Raw genomic sequence first — 26122 nt, forward strand, 5'->3', positions numbered from 1 at the left:
TGCTTTTCAAGTTATATTGGATAATTTTGTCAAATTCTACTTCAAGAATATTAACCATTAGATTATTTTGAAGTGTTATTTATTCAGTTCTTATCTGGGAGATTGTGGCCTACATTCACTTGAGATTTTCATAATATGTAAAGGAGGGGGCCACTCGCTTCCTTTCCATGTGGATATCTAATTCTTCCAGCAAGGGTGTTAACACTTTTGTACCATAATATGTATCATATACAGTGTGTTTATGCCTGACTATGTTTTACTGTGAGGTTCATCTATCTGTACCCACTAGTTTGGCAAAGAGAAGAAATTTTTCTTTCTTTTAAAGGTCCATTTATTCATTTAGACCTGGAAATATCCAGAAATCAGATTGTCAGTCAGGAGTACTGCAAAGTCAAATGTAACCCAAAATACTTAGAGAGACCCTATCTCAAATGGACACATATTTACATTACATATATACATATTAATAATAATAATAATAATGATGATGAAAATAATGCCTATATTAAAGGCAAATGCAGAATATTTGGTGAGAAGATAAATATGAAATGTTTAACATATTATATGTCACTTTCAACTTTAGAATCACTCATCTATTTATTTGAGGTTTTCACACATGCAAAGATTGCATTATGAGTCTATGAACCAGAGTCTTACCTCTTAAACCAGAAATATTTTTGAATTAATAAAAGAAAGAATGTTGTCAAACTGAAGCATGCAAAATGAAGAGACTATTCAAATTTGGGAGCAAAATTTCTGTCCATGAAGGTCACAGAATTCAGTATATAAATTACCACAGCTGCTTTGTGAAACCTATCAACTCTATAGGGTCACTGGCTAGGAGGCAGGGGTTATCGTCTCTTGATCTTTCTACATTTTTTTATATATTTTAACTGTGCTTGTTAGCATTATAAACTTCTGACATTTTGTTGTCATTCCTTTGTGATTTGAGGAGTTTGAATACTTTCTGGTTTCTGAAGATTTTTTACTATATAACCCAGTTCTCAAGCCCCTAGTTTCAAGTAACCTTATCTTCCCAAGGGGCTAGAATTACAAGCATGTGGTACCAAACCTAACTGAAGATGGTGATGACTTGAAAATGAATAGGTGGAAGGGCAGTGATGGATTCTGTTGTCTGACCAGTGTACTTAACATTCATACAACACATTTGATTGCTAAATGCAAATAGTCTGGAAGGAAGAAGTAAAGGTTATGAAATAGAAACTACCATTTGCTTATTAACAAACTGCAAACAAACATCAGTCTGCACACATTTTATAGACAAGTTACATCTTCAAAAACAATAGAAAAGAGCACCCATAATGTTCTGTTTCCATCACATGACAATAGGCTTGAAAAACCTATCTCTGTGCAAATAAAGATGACAGAACACCAAATCAAGAAGCTAGCATATGGGACATTCTCTGGCAGATAATGTACAATAGATGCAACAGGAGCAACCTTAGAGATCTGCAAAGATGCTGAATGCAGCAGAAGCCATCCTCATTTGTGTTGCAACTAGTGAAGCAGTGCTGGGAGTTTTAGGGGACACATTTATTGCACTTGTTAACTGCATGAACTATGCCAAGAACAGGAAGCTCTCAAAGATTGGTTTCATCCTCATTGGCTTGGCGATTTCCAGAGTTGGTGTCATATGGATATTAATTTTACAGGGGTATATGCAAGTATTTGTTCCACACATGCTTACATATGGAAACATAACTGGATATATTACTTACATATGGGTATTTCTCAATCACTTAAGTGTCTGGTTTGCCACCAACCTCAACATCCTCTACTTTCTAAAGATAGCAAAATTTTCCAACTCTGTATTTCTCTGGATCAAAAGGAGAATCAGTGCAGTTTTTATCGTTTTGTCATTATGCTTACTTATCTCATGGTCACTGTGTCTTCCACAATTGTCGAAGATTCTTAAGGATAGTAAAATGCACCAGAGAAATTCATCTTGGATCCACCAGTGGAAAAATAACTTCATCATTAACCAAGGTTTATCTAATCTAGGAATTCTTTTCTTCATTATTGTATCCCTGATTACCTGCTTCCTGTTGATTCTTTTCCTCTGGAGACACATCAGGCAAATGCACTCAGATGTTTCGGGATTCAGAGACCTCAGCACAGACACTCATATGAAAGCCATGAAAGTTCTAATATCATTTATGGTCCTCTTTATCCTGCATTTTATAGGCCTTTCTATAGAGGTGCTATACTTTATTCTGCCACAAAACAAACTGTTGTTTATAACTGGTATGACAGTCACATGTCTCTATCCCTGTGGTCACTCAATCATCTTAATTTTAAGAAACAAGCAGCTGAAGCAAGCCTCTTTGAAGGCACTGCAGCACCTGAAGTGCTGTGAGACAAAAAGAAATCTCAGAGGTACATAGATGGGTTTGCCAATAAATAGCTACCATGTTCCTCACTAACTTTTACCTGTTAGCTGATATTATTAAAACCTCCTACTGTGGTTGATGACACCTCAAGGAATCTAATGTTCTGGTAGCATTTTAAGTCCACATTAGGCCTCACTTCACATTGTGACTTGATTATGCAAATTCTTTATACAAAATTACCAGCCTGGAGATAAATCCATATAAAGGCTTGTATGGTAAGGATAAGCCAAAGAACTTTATTTACTTTTCTGAGACTCACTACATCTCCCAGAATGAATCAAAGAAAACAAAACAAATGGTTATGATCAGTCTTTGTGTCTAGACAGAGCTAGGAACCAGAAGTTGATGCTTGTGTGTGTGTGTGTGTGTGTGTGTGTTTGTTTGTGTGTGTGTGTATTATTAAAGTAAAGGTTATCAGCTTCATTGTGTGATATCTACTGTTTTCTGCTAATGAAATATATTTGATGCAATTAAAATATTTATGAGTGGATATAGGTCTGGCAAATGGTGCTAGGAAAACCGAATCCAGCCAAGGAAAAATAGTGGCCATGTTCATTAGCTAGCCTAGCAAAATCACCTGCAATGAAGCAAAACCATTGGGAGTTGGGTAAATATTCTGCAAGAATACTGGATCCTAAGGAGTCGATATGGTCACAAAGGAATTGAGTACAATCTGATTTTATTTTTAAAGTGATTTTATAATTTTATATTGATTATTTGTATTTCACGTTATATACCATTGTCTCCCTCAACTCCATGTCCCCTAATATCTACTCTTCAGACATTCAACCTACCACACAATGAGCGGGAGGCAGGGTCAACCCTCTTTCTCTCATGCCCTCCATGCCAACTCACCTGCACCCATGCCTCTAGAGCCAGCTTCATTGTGCTACTCAGTCATGGTGCAGGGTCCTGTCTCCCAAAACACACAAAGTAAGTACACATCAGATAAAGTTTAAGTATATTAACTACATACACAAAACTAAGCCAACCAATAAATTCACATATTAAGTAAATGGAAAATTCTTTTTTTTTTTAAAGAAGAAACAGAAGACTGAAAACATACTTGAAACTTTGGATTCAGTTTCAGACATTCCAGAAGCCAAACGTAGTGATATATACCTATAATTCTCACACTTGGGAGCTGAAGGCTAGAGGATAAAACACAGGTGTGCCTGTGTCCAGAAATTTTTGGGTTTAATTTAATTCCAGATAGGGTTAAGGGAACTACCATCAAGGCTGCTGAGCCATTTTTCTGGACAGGTTTTAAGTGTTTGTTTCTCTGTTCTTTATTTTTCTTAGCAACAGGGTTTCTCTAGGTATCTTTGATGGTCCTGGACCTCACTATGTAGACCATGCTGGCCTTGAACTAATAACAGATCTGTTTGTCTCTGCTTCCCCAGTGCTGGGATCAAAGTTGTGCATCACGACAACAAGCTACCATTAAAAAGCCTGTAGTTTATTTTTTGATTAATCCCTCTATAATACAGAAGTTTTACAACTAAAAGAAGCAGTTGTAATACAGACTTTGTCAGACACAATGATTTCACAGTGGATTTTGTCAGCTGGAACCAGGTGGGAAATTATTTTGAGACATTATAGGGTATTAAACACCAGATTTTTCTAGTTTATGTATGATACTAAAAAAGAAAGTCAATATAAATGTTGTTTTAGAGCAGCAGTGGTTCTCAACCTCCTTAATTTTAATAGAGTTCTTCATGCTGTGGTGACCCCCATATCATAAAATTATTTTTGTTGCTACTTAATAACTTCAATTTTGCTATTGTTATGAATTGTAATGTATGCTTATGTTTAGACCTGCTTCCTTTAACATAAATAGAGCCATTTTGTGTTCAGTCTCCATTTTGCTTATAAGGTGAATAAAGTTCAGGTTCTCAGACTCCACTTCCTAGAAGGAATTAACCATAGTTCACAGGAAAATGCTCTTCTGAAAGGCACAAATACTATTATTGTATTACTTATACTATGTTATTTCAATCCTGTGAAACTCCCCTGTTCTCCACAAGTCTACCACCCCTCAACTCACTAGGATCAATCAGCTTAAATGTCACCTGATGATAGTTTGTCAAGTTAGCCAAAATGTAGTACTACCTTCACCCTTACTTTCTGAACTTCTGAACATTTTTTATTCTTGTAAAAATTCTTGCCTAAGAACAGACTAGCATCACAGTTTGTCTCCCGAGTTCTCTGTAATCCTGATGGATCAGTTTTGGGGTGTGCATTCAATAAACTTTTCTTGCTTAGCTGAACAAAAAAGAAAGAAAGAAATTCTAGAATGCAAGAGAAATTGTCTCAATGAAAAAGGAAGCAGAAAAACAAAGAAAATTGGTGAGTGAGCATTTCTGAAATCATTCAACATCCTAACCCTTTAGAGAAATACAAATTAAAACTGCTCTGGGATGTCATGTCACCCAGTCAGTGCTATCAAGTATCCCATGATGCAAGGCTGCAGGAAAGGGTCATTATACAATTCATCGAGAAATAAACTTGTACATCCTCCATGAAACCCAGTAAGGAACTTCTTTTTTTTTTTTTTTTTTTTTTTTTTTTTTTTTTTTTGTTGTTGATAGTAAGTTCAAAGTAGCGCTTTATTTCATAAGCTCATAAGTTCAGAACAACAGTTTCACATGGCCTTGCTTTATTATAGTGCACACCCATAGCTTTATCCTTGGACCTAACCTAAAATTAATATTTTTGCTTCATCACAAGTTTGTTTCAAGCCCATTTTTCTCCTTAGTGTAATTTATGAAAGGTCACTGCAGTCTTTATTTACTATTCTATGAGGAGGGTGCACATTCTGTTCTTGATTATAATTACTGCATCTTTCCACAAAACAACAACAACAAAAAAAAAAAAACCCACCTCCTAAACTTTCTTTTTAAAACTATTTGAATCACCTCAAGAATGCTATTAAGTAAATAATTCATCTAAACAGCATTAATTCATGACAGTTCATCTTCATGTTGATCTGTAGGACATCTGCCCAATAGGGTGGGCTGATGCCAGGAATCAGGATATGGAATAGTGGCAGGAAAAGCATATTATCAGCGAGAAGCAATGGGGCTATGCCTCTCCAGAGTTCACCCATCACAGTTATCCAAAACACTTTGCTAACTCCAGGAAACTCACTTGCCATAACCTTTCCTAGATGGCTCCTGTCACTTATCCAACTTGTTTCTACTCTGGGCTATGGATGGGAAGGTTGGGAAGCATTGACTGCTGGTTTAATCACATTAGGGTTTTACTGCTGTGTCTACCATGGCCAAGACAACTCTTATAAGAACATTTAATTGGGGCTGGCTTACAGGTTCAGAGGTTCAGTCCATTATCATCGAGGTGGGAACATGGCAGCATTCAGGCAGGCATGGTGCAGGTGGAGATGGAAGTTTTACATCTTCATCTGAAGGCTGCTAGTAGAAGACTGACTTCCAAGTAGCTAGGGTGAAGGTTTTAAGTCCATACCCACAGTGACACACCTACTCCAACAAGGACATTCCTTCTAATAATGCCACTCCCTGAGCCGAGCATATACAAACCATCACATATTTTTTTTTAAACGACTTTATTTTGCAAAACAAAGATAAATGTAAAGATTTTAAACATTTTTTGCTTAAAATTATACATTTTTGTCAGTACTGTTTTTTCAGACATTAAAATAAATTTTACATAAAACCATGTGAATATGTTTTTTAGTCAGTACTTGATTTTTTTCAAGGGCTTGACAGTATGCATTGAAAACGTACTAGTTGCAATAAGCGTAAAGTACATGCAAAACAAAACGCAAAATGGAAATAGTCAAAGTCTTCTTGTTTTGTGAATATATGTATATTTTTTGTTTTCTTTATTTCTTGGACTTCATACAGTCTGTGAGTTGTTTCTGGGGGAGTACAAGCCTCTGGGGTTAGCATCCCACTATCAGTGACTGCATATTATGTCTGTTCTTTTGTGACTGGGTTATCTCACTCAGGATGATCTTCTCTAGATGCAGCCATTTTCTTAAGAATTTGGTTAAGTCATTGTTTCTGGTGGCTGAGTAGTATTCCATTGTGTATATGTACCGCAATTTTTGTATCCATTCGTCTTCTGAAAAACATCTGGGTTCCTTCCAGCTTCTGGCTATTATAAATAGAGCCGCTATGAACATTGTGGTGCATATATCTTTGTTGTGTATTAAAGTGTCTCTGGGGTATATGCCCAGAAGTGGAATAGCTGGGTCTTCAGGTAGTACTATATCCAATTTTCTGAGGTATCGCCAGACAGATTTCCAGAGTGGTTGTATTAGCTTGCAACCCCACCAACAGTGAAGAAGTGTTCCTCTTTCTCCGCAGCCTCGCCAGCATCTGCTGTCATCTGAGTTTTGGATCTTGACCAATCTGACTGGTGTGAGGTGGAATCTTAGGGTTGTTTTGATTTGCATTTCCCTGATGGCTAAGGATGTCGAGCACTTCCTCAGATGTTTTTCGGCCATTCGGTGTTCCTCAACTGAAAATGATTTGTTTAGCTCTGTATCCCATTTTTTAATAGGGTTATTTGATTCTCTGGTGTCTAGCTTTTTGAGTTCCTTGTACACCTTGGATATTAGGCCTCTATCTGATGTGGTGTTGGTAAAGATCTTTGCCCATTCTGTTGGTTGCCGTTTTGTTTTCTTGACGATGTCCTAAGCCTTACAGAAACTTTGCAATCTCATTAAGTCCCATTTGTTAATCTTTGACCTGAGAGCTTGAGCCATTGGTGTTTTGTTCAGGAAATTTTCTCCTGTGCCTATGTGTTCTAAGGTTTTCCCTACTTTCTCATCTAATAGTTCCAGGGTATCTGGTTTAATGTGGAGATATTTAATCCACTTACACTTGAGCTTTGTACAAGGAGATAAGAACGGGTCTATTTTCATTCTTTTGCATGTTGAGTGCCAGTTGGACCAGCACCATTTGTTGAATAGGCTGTCCTTTTTCCATTGAATGTTTACTGCTCCTTTGTCAAAAATCAGGTGACCATATACATGAGGGCTCATTTCTGGATCTTCTATTCTATTCCATTGATCCACTTGCCTATTTCTATACCAGTACCATGCAGTTTTCAGCACAATTGCCTTGTAATATAGCTTGAGGTCAGGGATAGTGATTCCCGCAGATTTTTTTTGTTGTTGAGGATGGATTTCGCTATTCTAGGTCTTTTGTTATTCCATATGAAATTGCACATTGATCTTTCCAATTCCATGAAGAACTGGGTTGGAATTTTGATGGGGATTGCATTGAATCTGTAGATTGCTTTTGGTAGGATGGCCATTTTTAAGATGTTGATCTTTCCAATCCATGAGCATGGGAGATCTTTCCATTTTCTGAGATCCTCCTCAATTTCTTTCTTTAGAGGTTTGAAGTTCTTGTCATACAGGTCCTTCACTTCCTTAGTTAGAGTCACACCAAGGTATTTCATAGTTTTTGTAACGATTGTGAAGGGTACCTTTTCCCTAATTTCTTTCTCCACATGTTTGTCCTTTGAGTATAGGAAGGCTACTGATTTTTTTGAGTTAATTTTGTATCCGGCCACTTTGCTGAACTTGTTTATCAGCTGTAGGAGTTCTCTGGTGGAATTTTTGGGGTCACTCAAGTACACTATCATGTCATCGGCAAAGAGTGATGTTTTTATCTCTTCCTTTCCGATTTGTAGCCCCTTGATCTCCTTTTGCTGTCTAATTGCTCCAGCCAGGACTTCCAGTACTATGTTGAATAGGTAGGGAGAGAGTGGGCAGCCTTGTCGAGTCCCTGATTTTAGTGGGATTGCTTCAAGTTTCTCGCCATTAATTTTGATGTTGGCTGTTGGTTTGCTGTATATTGCTTTTATTATGTTTAAATATGGGCCTTGGATTCCTGTTCTTTCCAGGACTTTTAACATGAAGGGGTGTTGGATTTTGTTGAATGCTTTCTCAGCGTCTAGTGAGATGACCATGTGATTTTGGTCTTTAAGTTTGTTTATATAAGGAACTTCTTATAAGACTGATGACAGAATGATGATGATGTGACAAGTAACACAGCTGGATATTTTCACTTTTTTGGTATATTCCTGATGGACTCTAAGTTAACAGATTCTGAGGCACTTTCCCACCTATGCTTATTTTTGTATTATTCGCAACAGTAAAGTAATGGATTCAACCTAATAATCTGTAAAGATACAAATGGACAAAGAATATGAAGTACATATACACAATGGAATTTTATTCACCACTAAAAAATATCATGACATGCTGAAAAATGTATACAGTAAGGGATCACTACATTAAATAAAACAAGTCAGACTCAGAAAGAGAGATGCTATACGTTTTCTCTCACATGCTGATTATAGATTTAGGTACTGTTTGTGTGTGTGTGTGTGTGTGTGTGTGTGTGCAGAAAGTAGATTTAAAAAGAGAAGAATGGGTCTTAAGAGTGTTTGGATTCAGAAAGAGAAAGGGAGAGAAAAATGAGGTAAGGGAGAAAGAATGAACTGATATTTTGTGATTCTAAGAATAGGGCCAGAAAGAGATAAGCAAGGAGATTAATGAAAGCAATGATGGGAGAGTTCTCAAATAAATAAAAAATAATGATATAGTATATTAAAATTTACTACTAATATATTGCCTAGTGTACTAATATATATGATTGATAGATAGATAGATAGATAGATAGATAGATAGATAGATAGATAGATAGATAGAAGATAGAACAAAAATAGTTAATGTTGACTATCAATTTTATAAGATCTAAAGTCACCAAAAAACCAGAGGTCATTGCAAACATCTTTAATCCCAGCACTCAAGAGGCAGAAGCAGGCAAATCTTTAAATTTAAGACCATCCTGTTTACAGAATAAGTTTCAGGACAGACAGGGCTACCCAGAAAAATCTTGACTCAAAAAAATCAAAAATGAATAAATAAATGAATCACCAAATATATAAACCTCCTGGTATGTTTATTCGTGGTTATTTATCAGAAATTCAGAAAGGAAATCCTACCTCAGTGTAGGTAGCATCATGCCATGAATTATGGTTCCAGTCTGCATAGAAAGTGGGAGAGGGAGCTAAATCTAAGCATTCATTTCTTATCCACTCATGACAATAGATACAATGTAACTAAATGTGTTGAGTTCCTTACATTGACAAACTCTTTCTCAAACTGTGATCCAGAATAAACCTGTACTTCCTTGTATTTTGTTGCATCTATGAGGAAAGTAATTTATATAGATGATAGTCAGATAGATGATGATAGGTAGATAGATGTGAGAGAGGGAGAGGGAGGAGCGTTAGATAGTTTTTTGTCAATTTGATACAAGTTAAAGTCATCTGAAAGGAAGAAACTTCAATTTTAAAAATGCCCCCATTAGGATATAGCTGCAGGCAAGTCTATAAGACATTTTCTTATCTTTGATTGATGGTGGAGGGCCAAGACCACTGTGGTTGGTGCCATCCCTGGGCTGATAGAGCTGGGTTGTATAAAAACACATATAAATCAAGTCATGTAAAGAAAGCCAGTAAACAATACCTCTATATGGCCTGAAGGTCCCGCCCTCACTGCTTTTGACTGACAACTGTTAGGGTTGTTGGAACTGTGAGTGAAATAAACCCTGTACTCTACAAGGTGCTTTTAGTTATAGCTTTTTATTTCAATAGAAACCCTAAGTGAGACAGACAGACAGAGAGACAGACAAGCAGACAAAAACATATGGATACATAGAAGGTATGAGGTCCTTATTCACATGAATAATAATCAGGAAGACAAGTTTTGTCAGGACCGTTGGTCCACCTGCACACAGGTCTCTGGGATCTCGGGAGAGCTGCAGGAGCGCTATTCATCCTAAGTGTAAAGGTGAGACAACTTCCTCTGCTCACTGTCTACCCAGGGAGAGGCCGCCCAGAGCTTTCCAGCACAGGCAGCAATACAGCCAAAGAGCACACAATTCTGGCCAAAGGCCAGACTCGGTCAGCTACATCAGAACTGAGCTCTGCCACTGGAACTCACAGCCTACCCAGAGACAAACGCCCAGGAAAAAATCTCCCTATGCAGACCACAGGCCCACAGACCTACAAAAAAGAGAAATTCTAGTAAAAGACAACAAGATCACCTAGCATCACCTAAAAGAAGATGGCAAGAGACAAGCGCAAGACTATGAAATGGAAACCAAGACAACCTGGCAACATCAGAACCCAGTTGTCCCATCACCATGCAAATAGTGCATATTCCAACTCACCCAAAAATCAAGATTTGAACTTGTAATCATACTTCACAGTGATGATGGAGATCTTTGAAAAACACACAAATAATACACTTAAAGAAGTACACACAAACCAAGAGAATACACGCAAATAAGTTGAAGCCCTTAAAAGAGGAAACAAAAAAAAAAATCACTTAAAAAGCTAAAGGAAATCACAAACAACCATGTGAAGGAACTGAAAACAAAAATAGAAACAATGAAGAAAACACAAAAAAAGACAACCCTGAAGTTGGAAAACCTAGGAGAAACATCAAGTGTCATAGATGCTAGCATCGCCAACAGAATACACGAGATGGAGGAGAAAAATCTCAAGAGCAGAAGATACCATAGAAATCATTGACACAACAGTCAGAGAAAATGCAAAACTGAAAAATATTCTAACCCAAAACATTCAGGATATTCAGGACACAATGAGAAGACAAACATAAGGATAATAGGTATAGAAGAGAGCAAGGATTCCCAACTAAAAGGCCCAGTAAATATCTTCAACAAAATTATAGAAGAAAACTTCCCTAGCCTAAAACAAAGAAATGACAAGGAACATACATGAAGCCTATAGAACCCCAAATAGACTGGACAAGAAAAGACATTCTTCCCAACACATAATAGTCAAAACAACAAATACTCAAAACAAAGAAAGAATACTAAAAGCAGTTAAAAAAAAAAAAAAGATCAGGTAACATATAAAGGCAGACTGATCAGAATTACACCAGACTTTTCAACAGAGACTATGAAAGATCCTGGATTGACATCATACAGACCTTACAGGAACACAAGTTCCAGGACAGGTTACTATATCTAGCAAACTCTCTATCACCATAGATGGAAAAACCAAAATATTCCATGACAAAAACAAATCTATACAATATCTATCCACAAATCCAGCCCTACAAAATATAATAGATGGAAAACATCACCACAAAGATGGAAACTTCTCCCTAGGAGAATCAAGAAACTAACTCTCTTGCAACAAACATCAAAGAAGAAAAACACACATAACAGCTATACTAACAAAAAAATATCAGTAAACAACAAACACTATTTCTTAATACCTCTAAAATCAATGGACTCAATAGACTATCAGACTGGATATATAAACTGGATCCAGAATTTTGCTGCATACAGGAAACTCATCTCAGAGACAAAGACAGACACTACATCAGAGTCAAAGATTGGGAAAAACCTGTCCAAATGGTCCCAAGAAACAAGCTGGAATATCCACCTAATATTGAATAAAATAGATTTTCAACCAAAAGTCAAAATAAAAAGAATGACACTTTTTACTCATCAAAGGAAAAATCTATCAAGATGAACTCTCAATGCTGAACATCTATGCTCCAAATACAAGAGCACCCACATTCATAAAAGAAACTCTACTAAAGCTAAGAGCATATATTACACCACACGCAATAACTGTGGGAGACTTCAACACCCAAATCTCATCAATGAACAGATCATGGATGCAGAAACTGAAGAGAGACACAGTGAAACTAACAGAAGTTATTAACCAAATGGATTTAACAGATATCTGTAGAGTATTTCATCATAAAACAATAGAATAAAGCTTCTTCTCAGCACCTCATGGCACCTTCTGCAAAATTGATCATTGGTCACAAAACAGGCCTCAACAGGTACAAGAAGATTGAAATAATCCCATGCATTCCATCAGATCACCAGGGACTAAGGCTTCAACAATAAAAAAAAATAAACAAAAATATCACCTATACATGGAAGCTAAGGAAAGCTCTACTTGATGATAGTGTGGTAAAGAAAGAAATAAAATAAAAAGTAAAACTTTAGAATATAATGAAAATGAAGGCACAACATACCCAAACTTCTGGGATACAATAAAGCAGTGCTAAAAGAAAAACTGATAGCTCCCAGAACCTGCAAAAAGAAAATGGAGAGAGCATACAATAACAATTTAACAGCACAACTGGAAGCTCTAGGAAAAAAAGAAAAAAAGAACAGATATACCCAAGAAAAGTAAATAGCAGGAAATAATCTAATTCAGAGCTGAAATCAAATAAATAGGAACAAAAACAACTAAACAATGAATCAACAAAACCAAGAGCTGGTTCTTTGAGAAAATCAAAAAGATTGATATACCCTAGCCAGAATAACAAGAGGGCATAGAGAGTGTATCCAAATTGACAAGATCAAAAATGAATAATATAACAACAGAAACTGAGGAAATTCAAGAAATCATCAGATAATACTACAAAGCTTATACTCAAGAAAACTAGAAAATCTAGAGGAAATGGACAATTTTCTAGACATTCCAGGTACCAAAGTTAAATCAGGCTCAGATAAACCATACAAACAATCCCATAACACCTTAAAAAATAGAAGCAGTCGTCAAAACCCTTCCTACCAAAAAATCCCAGGACCTGATGGGTTCAGTGCAGAATCAGACCCTTATAGAAAACCTAATACCAATACTCTCCAAACTATCCCACAAAATAGAAACATAGAAAATAATAACAAACTCATTCTTCAAAGCCACAATTACACTCATTCCTAAACCACACAAATATGCTACAAAGAAAGAGAACATTAAACCAATTACCCTCATGAACATTGATGCTAAAATACTCAATAAAATTCTTGCAAACTGACTTCAAAAACACAGCAAAATGATCATTCAGCATAATCAAGTAAGCTTTATCCCAGGAATACAAGGATGGTTCAAAATACAGAAATCCATCAGTGTCATCCACTATATAAACAAACTCAAAGCAACCAAAAAAAAAAAAAAAAAAAAAAAAAAAAAAAAAAAAAAACTCATGATCATTTCTCTAGATGCTGAGTAAACATTTGACAAAATTCAACAGCCATTTATGCTAAGAGGCTTGGAAAGGTCAGGTACTCAAGGCTCATACTTAAACATAGTAAAAGCAAAATACCGCAAACCAGTAGCCAACATTAAAGTAAATGGTCAGAAACTTGAAGAAATCCAGCTAAAATCATGGACTAGACAAAACTGTCTACTCTCTCCCTACCTATTCAATATAGTACTGGAATTACTGGTGAGAGCAATAAGACATCAATAAGAGGACAAAGGGATACAAATCATAAAGGAAGAAGTCAAAATATCTCTATTTACTGATGATATGATAGTATACTTAAGTGACCTCAAAAATTCTACCAGGAAACTTTTATAGCTAATAAACACCTTCAGCAAAGTGGGTGAATATAAAATTAATTTGAACTAATCAGTAGCTTTCTCTACTCAAAGTACAAATGGACTGAGAAAGAAATTAGAGAATCAACACCCTTCATAATATTCACAAAGAATATAAAATACCTTGGGGGTGACTCTAACTAAGCAAGTGAAAGACCTGTATGACAAGAATTTCACATCTCTGAAGAAGGAAATTGAGGAAGATCTCAGAAGATAAAAAGATCTCCCATGCCAAGGATTGGAAGGATTAACATTGTAAAAATGGCCATCTTGCAAAAAACAAGCAGATTCAATGCAATCCCCATCAAAATTCCAACTAAATTCTTCATAGAAATAGAAAGGGCAATTTGCAGATTTATTTGAAATATTCAAAACCCAGGAGAGCAAAAACCATTCTTAACATTAAAAAAAAAACTTCCAAGGGAATCACAATCCCTGACCCCAAGCTGTATTACAGATCAATTGTGATAAAAACTGTATGGTATTGAAACAGAGACAGGTAGGTAGACCAATCAAATAGAATCAAAGATGTAGAAATGAACCCACATACCTATGATCACTTCATCTTTGACAAAGGAGCTAAAAGTATTCAATGAAAAAAGGACAGACTCCTCAACAAGGGTGTTGGTTCAACTGGCAGACAGCATGCAAAAGAATGTAAATTGATCTTTTTTTATAGCCTTGTACAAAGTTCAAATCCAAGTGGATTAAAGACATCCACCTAAAACTAGGTATACTGAAACTAATAGAAGAGAGACTGGGAAGGAGCTTAGAACAGATAGGCAAGGGGGACTTTTCCTAAACAGAATACAAATGGCTTATGCCCTAAGATAAAGAATCGACAAATGTGACCTCATGAAATAGCAAAGTTTTGAGGCCTGGTGAGAAGGCGTTCCTCATAGCCAGGGAGAAGAGAGATCTCTGCCAAGCATGCTAAAAGTGCAAAGTGTGCCCCCCTGAACTGAATCAGAGGAGCAGGAACCCTTCTTCAGAGCTCTGTTTCCAGGCAGCGCCCTATGCGTGCAGAACAGGCACTCAGGCCATCTGCCACCAGGAACAGCAGAGATGCAGGGACACAGGCCTGGTGAGAAGGTGTTCTGAGTAGCCTGGGAGCAGAGAGATCCCTGCTGAGCACATCAAAAGTGTGCCCCACACCTGACTGGTTCAGAGGAGCAGGAACCCTGCTTCTGAGTTGTGTGTTTCCAGCCCAGCCGGCGCCCCATGCATGCAGAACAGGCACTCAGGCCATCTACCACCAGGAACAGCAGAGATCCAGGGACACAGGCCTAGTGAGATGGTGCTCCAAGTAGCCAAGTAGCTGGGAAACAGAGAGGTCTGTGCCAAGCAAGCAGAAAGTGTGCCCTCTACCCACCCCCCCACATGGTTCAAGGAAGCAGGAACCCTGCTTTGGGCTGTCTGTTATCAGCCAGCAGCTCATGCATACAGAATAGAACCTCAAGCCATCTGTCTCCAGGAACACATTGAGATCCAGGGATAGGCCAGGTACAATGGAAAGGCAAGAAACGATAACTGACAACAAAACCACGTATAATGATGGCAAGAGGAAAGCGAAAGAACTTACCCACCCCCCCCAAAAAAAAAAAAAACAAGAAAACCTGGCAACACCAGAACCCAGCTCTCCATTACAGCAAACAGCAGAATGCCAAAGACTCCAGATAAAGAAGACTCAGACCCTAAGTCATACCTCATGAATATGATAGAGATTCTTAAACGAAAACAGGAGAAAAAAAATAGAAGCTTTTAAAGAAGAAACAAGGAAAACACTCAAAGAAATCAAAGAACTAGAAGAAAACAGTACCAAGGAGAGGAAGGAATTTCTAATGGAAATGGAAACAATAAAGAAAACACTAAAAAAGACAACACTGGAGGAGGAAACCCTAAAAAAAAAAAAAAATCAGGAGTCGAGATGCAAGCATTTCCAACAGACTACAAGAGATGGAAGAGAGAATCTTGGGGGCCAAAGACAACATTGAAACATAGACAAAACAGTCAGAGAAGATGCAAAAACCAAAAAGCTCCTAACCAAAATGTCCAGGACATCCAGGACACAATGAGAATACCAAATCTAAGGATAAAAGGAATAGCAGAGGGCAAAGAATATCAACTAAGAGGCACAGTAAATATCTTCAACAAAATTGTAGAAGAAAATTTCCCTACCCTTAAAAATGAGATGACCATGAGCATAAAAGAACCCTACAGAACTCAAAATAGATCTGACCAGAAAAGAAATTCCTCCGGACACATAATAGTCAAAACACCAAGTGCCCAAAGCAAAGAAAGAATACTAAAATCAGTAAGGAAAAAAGGTCATGTACCATATGAAGGCAGACCAATCAAAATCACACATTATTTTTCAACAGAGACTATGAAAGCTAGAAGATCATGGACAGATATCAGGCAGACACTAAGAGAGCACAAGTGCCAGCCCGAGATGCTACACCCAGCAAATCTATCAATCACCATAGATGGAGAAACTAAGATATTGCAAGAAAAAACGAAAATTATACAATATCTGACCACAAACCCAGCACTACAATGAATTATAGGTCAAAAACCCAATACAACCAGAAGAAATACATCCTAGTAAAAACAAGAAAACTCCTAAGCAAGAAAACCAAAAGAACACAGACACACTGGCACAATTCTCCTCGAAAAGCAAAAATAGCAGGAAACAGCAACCACTATTCCTTGATATCTGTTAGCATGAATGGACTCAATTCCTCAATGAAAAGATATAGGTTATCGGACTGGATACATAAACAAAACCCAGCATTTTGCTGCATACAAGAAACTCATCTCAGAGACAAAGACAGACTATCTCAGAGGAAAAGGTTGGGAAAAATACTTCCAAGCAAATGACCCCAAAAAGCAAGATGAAGTGGCCATTCCAATATCGAATAAAGTAGATTTTCAACCAAAAGTTATCAAAAAAAAAAAAATGAGGAATGATACTTTTTACTCATTACAGGGGAAATCTGTCAGGAGGAACTTTCAATCCTTAACATATATGCTCCAAATACAAAAGCACCCATATTCATAAAAGAAACCCTACTAAAGCTCAAAAGATACATTTTACCCCACACAATAATAGTGGGAGATTTTAAAACCACACTCTCACCAATGGACAAATCATGGAAACAGATACTGAACAAGGACACAGTAAAACGAGCAGAGGTTATGAAACAACTGAAATTAATAGATATCTACAGAACATATCATCCTAAAAAAAAGAATTCACCTTCTTCTCAACACCTCACTGCACCTTGTCGACAACTGACCACATAATTGGTCACAAAACAAACATCAATAGATATAAGAAAATTGAAATACTCCCATGTATCCTTTCAGATCACCCTGGTCTAAGGCTGGTCTTTAATAGGAACAAAGACAACAAAAAGGTCATATGCATATGAAAACTAAACAATGCTCTATTAAAGGATAGTGGGGTCAAAGAAGAAATAAAGAAAGAAACTAGGGATTTTCTATAATTTAATGAAAATGAAAAAACTACATACCCAAACCTATAGGATGCAATAAAAGCAGTACAGAGAGGAAAACTCATAGCTCTGAGTGCTTCTAAACAGAAACTGGAGAGAGCATACACTAGCAACCTGTCAGCACAGTTGAAAGCTCTAGAACAAAAGGAAGCAGATACACCCGAGAGGAGTAGACTTCAAGAAATAAACTGAGGGCAGAAATAGACCAAATAGAAACAAAAAGAACCATCCACAAAATCAACAAAACCAAGAGCTTGTTCTTTGAGAAAATTAACAAGATTGATAAACCCTTAGCCAGACTACCTAGAGGGAAAAGAGAAAGTATCCAAATTAACAAAATCAGAAAGGAAAGTGGAGAAATAAGGACTGAAACTGAAGAAATTCAAGAAATCATCAGATCCTACTACAAAATCCTATACTCAACAAAGCTGGAAAATCTAGAGGAAATGGATGAATTCCTAGACAGATACAAGATAACAAAGTTAAGCCAGGACCAGAAAAACCATCTAAATAATCCCATAAAACCTAAAGAAATAGAAGCAGTCATCAGAAACATCCCAACCAAAAAAAAAACCCAGGTCCAGATGGGGTCAGTGCAGAATTTTATCAGACAATTATTGATGACCTAATACCAATACTCTCCAAACTATTCCACAAAATAGAATCAGATGGAACACTACCTAATTCATTTTTGGAGGCTATAATAACCCTCATTCCGAAACCACAGAAAAACCCTACAAGGAAAGAGAACTTCAGACCAATATCACTTATGAAAATTGATGCAAAAATACTCAACAAAATCCTTGCAAACTAAATCCAAGAACACATCAAAACAATCATTCACCATGATCAAGTAGGCTTCATTCCTGGGATGCAGGGATGGATTAATATAAGGAAATCCATCAATATAATCCACCATATAAACAAACTCAAAGAAAAAAACCACATGCTCATCTCATTAGATGCTGAGAAAACATTTGACAAAATTCAACACCTCTACATGTTAAAAAGTCTTAGAAAGAACATGAAAGCTAGTTTTATAGTGTTCTTGTTCAGTATCTGTTTCCATGATCTGTCCATTGGTGAGAGTGGGGTATTAAAGTCTCCCACTATTATTGTGTGTGGTAAAATGTATATTTTAGCTTTAGTAGGGTTTCTTTATGAATATGGGTGCTTTTGTATTTGGACCATATATGTTAAGGATTGAGAGTTCCTCCTGACAGATTTCCCCTGTAATGAGTAAAAAGTGTCATTCCTCATGTTTTTTGATAACTTTTGGTTGAAAATCTACTTTATTCGATATTAGAATGGCCACTCCAGCTTGCTTCTTGGGGGCATTTGCTTGGAAGTTTTTTTCCCAGCCTTTTACTCTGAGATAGTATCTGTCTTTGTCTCTGAGATGAGTTTCCTATATGCAGCAAAATGCTGGGTTTTGTTTATGTATCCAGTTTGATAGCCTATATCTTTTTATTGGGGAGTTGAGTCCATTTATGTTAATAGATATCAAGAAATAGTGGTTGCTGTTTCCTGCTATTTTTGCTTTTCGAGGAGAATTGTGCCAGTGTGTCTGTGTTCTTTTGATTTTCTTGCTTAGGAGTTTTCTTGTTTATACTAGGATGTAGTACCCCTCATTGTGTTGGGTTTTCGACCTATAATTCATTGTAGTGCTAAGTTTGTGGTCAGATATTGTATAAATTTTGTTTTTTTCTTGCAATATCTTAGTTTCTCCATCTATGGTGATTGCGAGTTTTGCTGGGTATAGCAGCTTGTGCTGGCACTTGTGCTCTCTTAGGGTCTTCATGATGTCTGTCCAGGCTATTCTAGCTTTCATAGTCTCTGTTGAGAAATCAGATGTGATTCTGATTGGTTTGTCTTTATATGTTACATGACCTTTTCCCCTTACTGCTTTTAGTATTCTTTCTTTGCTTTGGGCACTTGGTGTTTTTACTATTATGTGTCGGGAGGAATTTTTTTTCTGGTCCAACCTATTTGGAGTTCTGAAGGCTTCTTTTATGCTCCTGCTCATCTCATTCTTAAGGGTAGGGAAGTTTTCTTCTACAATTTTGTTGAAGATATTTACTGTGCCTCTTAGTTGATATTCTTTGCCCTCTTCTATTCCCATTATCTTTAGGTTTGGCCTTCTCATTGTGTCCTGGATCTCCTGGATGTTTTGGGTTAGGAACTTCTTGGTTTTTGCATTTTCTCTGACTGTTTTGTCTATGTTTTCAATGTTGTCTTTGGCCCCTGAGAGTCTCTCTTCCATCTCTTGTAGTCTGTTGGAAATGCTTGCATCTGTGACTACTGATTTTTTTTTTTAGGATTTCTCCCTCTAGCGTTGTCCCTTTTAGTGTTTTCTTTATTGTGTCTATTTCCATTTTAAATTCTTTCTTCCATTCATTCATCTCTTTGGTTCTGTTTTCTTCTTGTTCTTTTAGTTCTTGGGTGTTTTTCTTGTTTCTTCTTTAAAAGCTTCTTATTCTTTATGCTTTTCTTCCCGTTCTTGTTTAAGGATCTCTATTATCATCTTGAGGTAAGATTTCGGGTCTTAGTCTTCCTTTTCTGGAGTATTTGGCATTCTGCTGTTTGTTGTGATTGGAGAGCTGGGTTCTAGTGTTGCCAGGTTGTCTTTGTTTCCCTGGGGTACGTTCTTTTGCTCTCCTCTTGCCATCTTGTTGTCTGTGATTGGTTCTTGCCTTTCCCTTCTACCTGGACTGTGTCCCTGGATCTCTGCTGTTCCTGGTGGCGGATGGTCCAAGCACCTGTTGTGCACCCAAAAGCAGCTGGCTGGATACAGAGGGCCAGATTCTGGGTTCCTGCGTCGCTGGGTCAAACTGGTCAGGGGCACATTTTCTGCGCGTTCCGCAGAGATCTCTCTGCCCCCTGGCTTGTTGGAACCCGTTCTCACCAGGCCTGTTGCTCTGTGTCTTCACTGTTTCTTGTGGCAGATGGTCCGAGCGCCTGTTGTGCACCCAAAAGCACTGGCTGGGAACAGAGGGCCCGATTCCTGGTCCTGGTTCCCTGGATTGAGCCAGGCAGGGGCACACTTTCCTTGTGCTCCGCAGAGATATCTCTGTCCCTGGCTAGACGGAACCCATTCTCACCAGGCCTGTTGCTCTGTGTCTCTGCTGTTCCTTGTGTTTCTCACACTTTTAACATTTAAGGATACATATTATCTCCTTAAAGCTAAGACACCCACTTATATTTCTGAAGGATTATTCACTAGGAGTGCGTGCGTGTGTGTGTGTGTGTGTGTGTGTGTGTGTGTGTGTGTGTGTGTGTTTCAAAAATTTGTGCACCTATGTGGGGTGTATACTTACCCATGAATGTACATGTGGAGGTGAAAAGTCAATATAAAATGTCTTTCTTAATCACTCTTTCGCAGTTGGACTCTAGAAAGTAACTGACAGTAAAACGACCCCTCACCAAAAAAAAAAAAAAAAAAAAAAAAAAGAGAGAGAGAGAGAGAGATTTGTTAGGATCATGGGTGATAGATCCCATAGAGAATAGCACTAGGCCATGAAGTGGCAAGGCATCATGTGGGACAATCCATCATGCCAGAGGCAGGATCACAGGGTTATGTTGTGAGAGATCATTAAAGAAATATTAAGAATGTTAGCTTAAGGTAAAATGGTAAAAAGATCACTGCTATTGACAGTATTGGAGAAGAACCTGAGAACAGTGGAAGGGTGAGAAAGAAGAAGAGAGGGAGGAATAAAGAGTGGGAGTGGAGAGAATGAAAGAAAGCAAGAACACAAGCATGTAAACCAGAGAAACAGAATGAAAATGGCAATAAGAGTAGGCATCTTGCTTTGATAACTCTTCCTGATATGTGAGGAGCTGGGCCATAGCATGAAGTCAGTTTCAGCTCATGAATCAGCTGAAATAAAGAAACACATTTGCTTACAAGTACATGTTGGATCCTTATAATGTGAAAATGAAGAAGCAGGGCCAATTCTTTGTCATGAGGAACAAGCCATACAGTGAGGCAAGTATAATCTTAAAGCAATAGGCTGATTATTTAATAGTATTCTTTAACTTAGTGAAGCAGGGGCTAAATCTCAACTGCTTTAAATCAAGTGTTCTTCTGGAGACCTTTTGGCCTCATCCTTAAATGCTGGGTTTACAGACACATGCCACTGCATCTGGCCTTCATCTGGATGCTGGGAATACAAAGTCACATTGCCAAGTTTGCATAACAAGCATTTTAGACATTGAAATGCTTTCATCATTATTGTGGTTTTATTTTTACATTCTGAAAATGTAAAGAATTTCTTCAGAACTCTGATTTGGTGTATTCACTTAATATTTTTATATTTTTATTTATTAGTACTGTATTTACATCATTTCTACCAATCCCTCTTCCATCTCCAACTTCTCCCATGTTCTTCAATCTTCCTCCCATGTTTATGACTTCTTCTTTATTGGTATTTGTGTGTGTGTGTGTGTGTGTGTGTGTGTGTGTGTGTGTGTGAGTTTGCCCTACTAAGTACATTTATTCATTTATTATTTTGTATATGTATTTGAGTATATAACTGACTTTAGAATTGGATAGCCTATTAAGGAACTTACCAGTTAAAAAGATTCCTCTTTCTTTCAGAAACCAATAGTTACCTGTAATGCTTGATCTATGGGAAAACCTTATGAGATTTTCCCATCCACAATATTTTGTCAACTTGTATTTTCATTATACTGGTCTTATTTTGGTAACTATATTTTTAAGATTTATATGACTTAGGCTCTCTGTCATATATAGAACATAATATTTCATAGAATACATGTTAATTCTCTTGTTCTTAAAATCTTTTCATTAATTTTTGTGCTATGTTTACTGATCCTTATATGTTGTCAATGTATGATCAGGGCAGGCAATCTAGAGTAGATTGGACTCTGCATTTTGACCATTTGTGGTTTCCTTTAATGGTATACATCTGATGTAATGAAAAAGTTTCTTTGATGAGGCATAAGAGCTTTACTATCCTGTCATTGTCCAATGAGCCTGTGAACATCATGTCTATGATAACAAGAATGGTGGTCATGCATGGACTCAAAAGCATGGATTTTCTCATCAAGGCTGTGATGCTATATCTGCTACTGAGTACCAAAAACACAAGCAGCAAAAAGCAACACAGAGTGAAAATATAAATTAATTTTCCAGTGAGATCAACAAATGACTTGATTGCTAATTAAGTACAGTGGACCACTTCCATTGGAGAGAAGGCAGCACCTGCTGGAATAGATACATTATACTTCTGTCAAAACTATCTTCTATGAACTCGCAAATGCCTTGTAAACTATCATAGTATTTATTCTATTCAGTATTGCTTTTGACTAAAAAATTTATTATTTTATAATTGAAGGAAGGAAAGAAGTGTCGCGCGCCCATGCTTCCCGCCGATAGGAACAGGCGTGCAACAACCAAATTCTTCTGCAGACAACCTTTATTGTACATCACTCTGAGCAGGGGACTTCTTGAGCAGGAAATTTCTCTCTGAGCCGGGGACTCCCTACCGGGGTCTACTGTATAGGCAACCTCTCATGTGCAGTCTCCCACGTGCGATCTCTCTGCCCAGTCTCTCTCCACGTGGGATATCTCCGCAATCTCTCTTATCGGGTCCCTCTCCACGTGGGATCTCTCTGACATCTCTCCACATGGGGTCTCCCGAAATCTCTCCACTATCTCCCTCTCCACGTGGGGGAGAAATGCACTGCTATATATGCCTAGGAGACTCGTGTCGCTACCTGATTGGTGCGCCCTCCAGTAACTCAATAGTATACCCCGAGAGCGGGCTATGACATATGTGGTGCATGCACATTAAGTCTCTTGGCTGGGCAACAGCTCTGTTTGCTGAGTTCTCGGCGGGAAGCCGGCGCCATGTTTGGGTGTGGCACAAACGGCTCCCTACATCTCCCCCTACTTTCTTAAATAAAAACATGGCCGATCAACCATCAGGCTCTTGTTGGACCTTTAAGCCAAACAGAGGGAGAGGTGCCTATTTCAAGTGCAGCAAGAGCTTGTGCTATGACCACTTTGTCACGTTATTGTTGAGTACGAAGTTTGCACACCATCTAGAGCAGAAACACAGTCTCTCTGCACAAAAGCATGCCAAAATTAGTTGATAAGGCAAGAGTTCTAATCCCCATAACCCTGCTATCTCTGTGTCTAAGGGCAAGTACAGTACATCAAAGGTTACAATGGTGACAAACAAACAAGAAAATAGTTTTGCATTAAGGCAAAGGGGCATTGGTTTTGGAAACACCGACAGAATCGCCCATCTCGCCTCTCCTCTGACTCTCTGGTTCTAAAGCATCAGGAGCAGGGCTGTCATCAACCCAAACTATCTAGCCCATCCCCTTACATAGGAATCTGTCCTCACCTTGGATGTGGAGCCCCCTGATTGGTTGAAACTCATCAGGCCCTATGACGCCACGGGAGAGGCAGAGCTCAAGGAGTGGAAAGTTACCCAGCACGTGAGCACATGACTTGTTTACTGCTAACTCCAGCCGGATGTCAGTGCCATCTTGTAATGGAGAATGTGCAGGCAGTGCCCCACATCTCCCCCTCTTTTATTCTTTAAGCAAAGTAGGACACCCATATTAGGAGGGCGGAGATAGAAGTCAAATCCTCATTAAGGTGTATAAAGACCATGTACAGGAGTAACCGCTAGACTTTTTGTAGCCTGTAGTACTCTTGACCTGTCACTCTGCCGTTTTTCTGAGGGAGGGACACTGGGGCAGGCAACCCTCATGCAAAATGACATACCTCCCAGAGATACCCCACGACAAGGGGCTCTCAGTGCGATGCTTTGCTCGGCATCCGTCATTGGCTGCTCAAACCAGACACTCTAATCCTGTGCAATTAACCGAAGTTCTAGGAGTGCAAGAGCTGTCTGGCCGGTGACCTACTGCTTAAGCATAGACAACCAGATATTGGCTGATGCTCTATGTTCTAGAGCAACAAGCGCTTGGGCAATAACCACCTTGTCTCTTTTTGTTTGGGCCTTGAGCTTACAAACCAGCCAGAGAAGCAACGCAAGTCTGCAGCAAAGGATTGCTCCAAAGAGTCCCACCCCCACCCAAGTTGATATCGGTGGTGAAAAACTTAGGGAAGACTTTAGCATCATGTTCCACTGGAATTGGTTTTGGAAACGTCGGGTAGCACTCGACGTGTTAGACATTCTGGGATCCAAATCGGGCTTTTTTCTTCCTGTGGAAAAACACAAATAGCTCCCCTGGATCGTATTAAGATAGGATCCGGGCCTTTCCAATTATCAGTGAAGACATCTTTCCATTTTACTAACTCTTTAGGTGGCACAGGCAATTGTCCATGGCACTCGGCAGCTGAATGGCCATGAGCATTCAAATTTTAAAAATTCAAGATAAGAAGTATAGTAGAAATTTTGGGTGTGGGAGGCACCTCTTCAATTCCCCCTTTGTTTGTTTAAATAAACCTTTAGGGTGTGATGAGCACGTTCAATGATGCCTTGACCCTGAGGATTATAAGGCAATCCTGTCAGGAGTGAAACTCCCATGTGATGGCAAAATTCAAGCAATTTTGCTGTGGTATATTCAGGACCAATGTCTGTTTTTAACACTAGGAATGCCCCATGCACTCCACGCTTTAAGACAATGAGTAATAACATGAGAAGCCTTTTCTCCTGATAAAGGAGAAGCAAAGATAACTCCTGAGCAAGTATCAATGAACACATGTACATATTTTAATTTTCTGAAGGAGGAAACATGGGTGACATCCATTTGCCAATGCCTCTTTTGGGGATATACCCCATATTAATCATTATCTCTTGTGCAGGCAGGGAATAATTATTTATAAGTTTAAGACCTAGTTCGGTTAGAATGTCTCTTCCCCATAGATTAACAGGTAGTGGAAGGACATACGGTGTAAAAGTTCTTTTTTGTCCCTCAGGGGCTTTCCATTTTAATAATTTAGAACTAATAGCAGGACTGGCTTCATAACCAAGGCCTCTTAAAGAATAGGAAGATTGATTAACTGGCCACTTAGCAGGCTACCACCTAGTAGATATGATGCTTTTGTTTGCCCCAGAGTCCAAAAGTCCTTTAAAAAGTTTTCTTTTAATCTCCAAATTAAGTATTTAAATCTACTAATAGATATGCTAACTCAGTTCCTGAAGAACTGAAGCCTTGTTCCCTCTTCTCCCTTTGATCTCCCTTCTCGCCCAGTTTGATGCAAATTGGGCAGGACTATTGGGGAGGATGAGCAATTAGGATGGGAAACAAACCCCTAGGGGAGGAGCACATGATCTTTAGTTGGCCTTTATAATTTTGATCAATCACCCCAGGGTGTACTACCAAATCTTTAAGGGTGGCAGATAATAACCGTCCCAAAAGCATCCCTATTGTATTAGCCGATAATGGCCCATTAAAGTCACAAGGGATAGGCTGAACTCCCATTTGTGGGGTCAGGACAATTTTGGTGGTGGCACGGAGGTCCAATTCCGTGGAACCTGGAATGGCTCTCCTCAGGGGTTCTCCTGCTCCCAGACTACTGGGGAGCTAGTTGCCCCATATATTTGAGGGCCCTTAACTGCCCAATGTACACCCCGAGATTGACAGCCAATCCAAGGATACAGGGCTGAATCTCTTCCTGTACAGAAAGGTGACCACTTAGGTTGGGCTGGAATAAACAAATTACCCTTTAGCTAGGAAATAGGCCAGCAACTGGCAATCCAGATGGCATTAGCCTATCCAGGTTTTTTGTATAATTAGCAGTGA

At 38.3% G+C, this 26122-nt stretch overlaps 1 protein-coding gene across 1 annotated transcript; it reads left to right on the forward strand.

Annotated features, from left to right (window-relative positions):
* Positions 1-1478: 1478 nt before the first annotated feature.
* Positions 1479-2405, forward strand: LOC308418397 (taste receptor type 2 member 107-like; the record flags this gene model as incomplete). Its single annotated transcript, XM_080913750.1, has 1 exon — positions 1479-2405. One exon carries the CDS (start codon positions 1479-1481, stop codon positions 2403-2405), a length of 927 nt encoding a protein of 308 aa, XP_080769876.1.
* Positions 2406-26122: the final 23717 nt, after the last annotated feature.

The sequence above is a fragment of the Micromys minutus genome, assembly GCF_963924665.1.
Source record: "Micromys minutus genome assembly, chromosome: 3".
Lineage (NCBI taxonomy): Eukaryota > Metazoa > Chordata > Mammalia > Rodentia > Muridae > Micromys > Micromys minutus.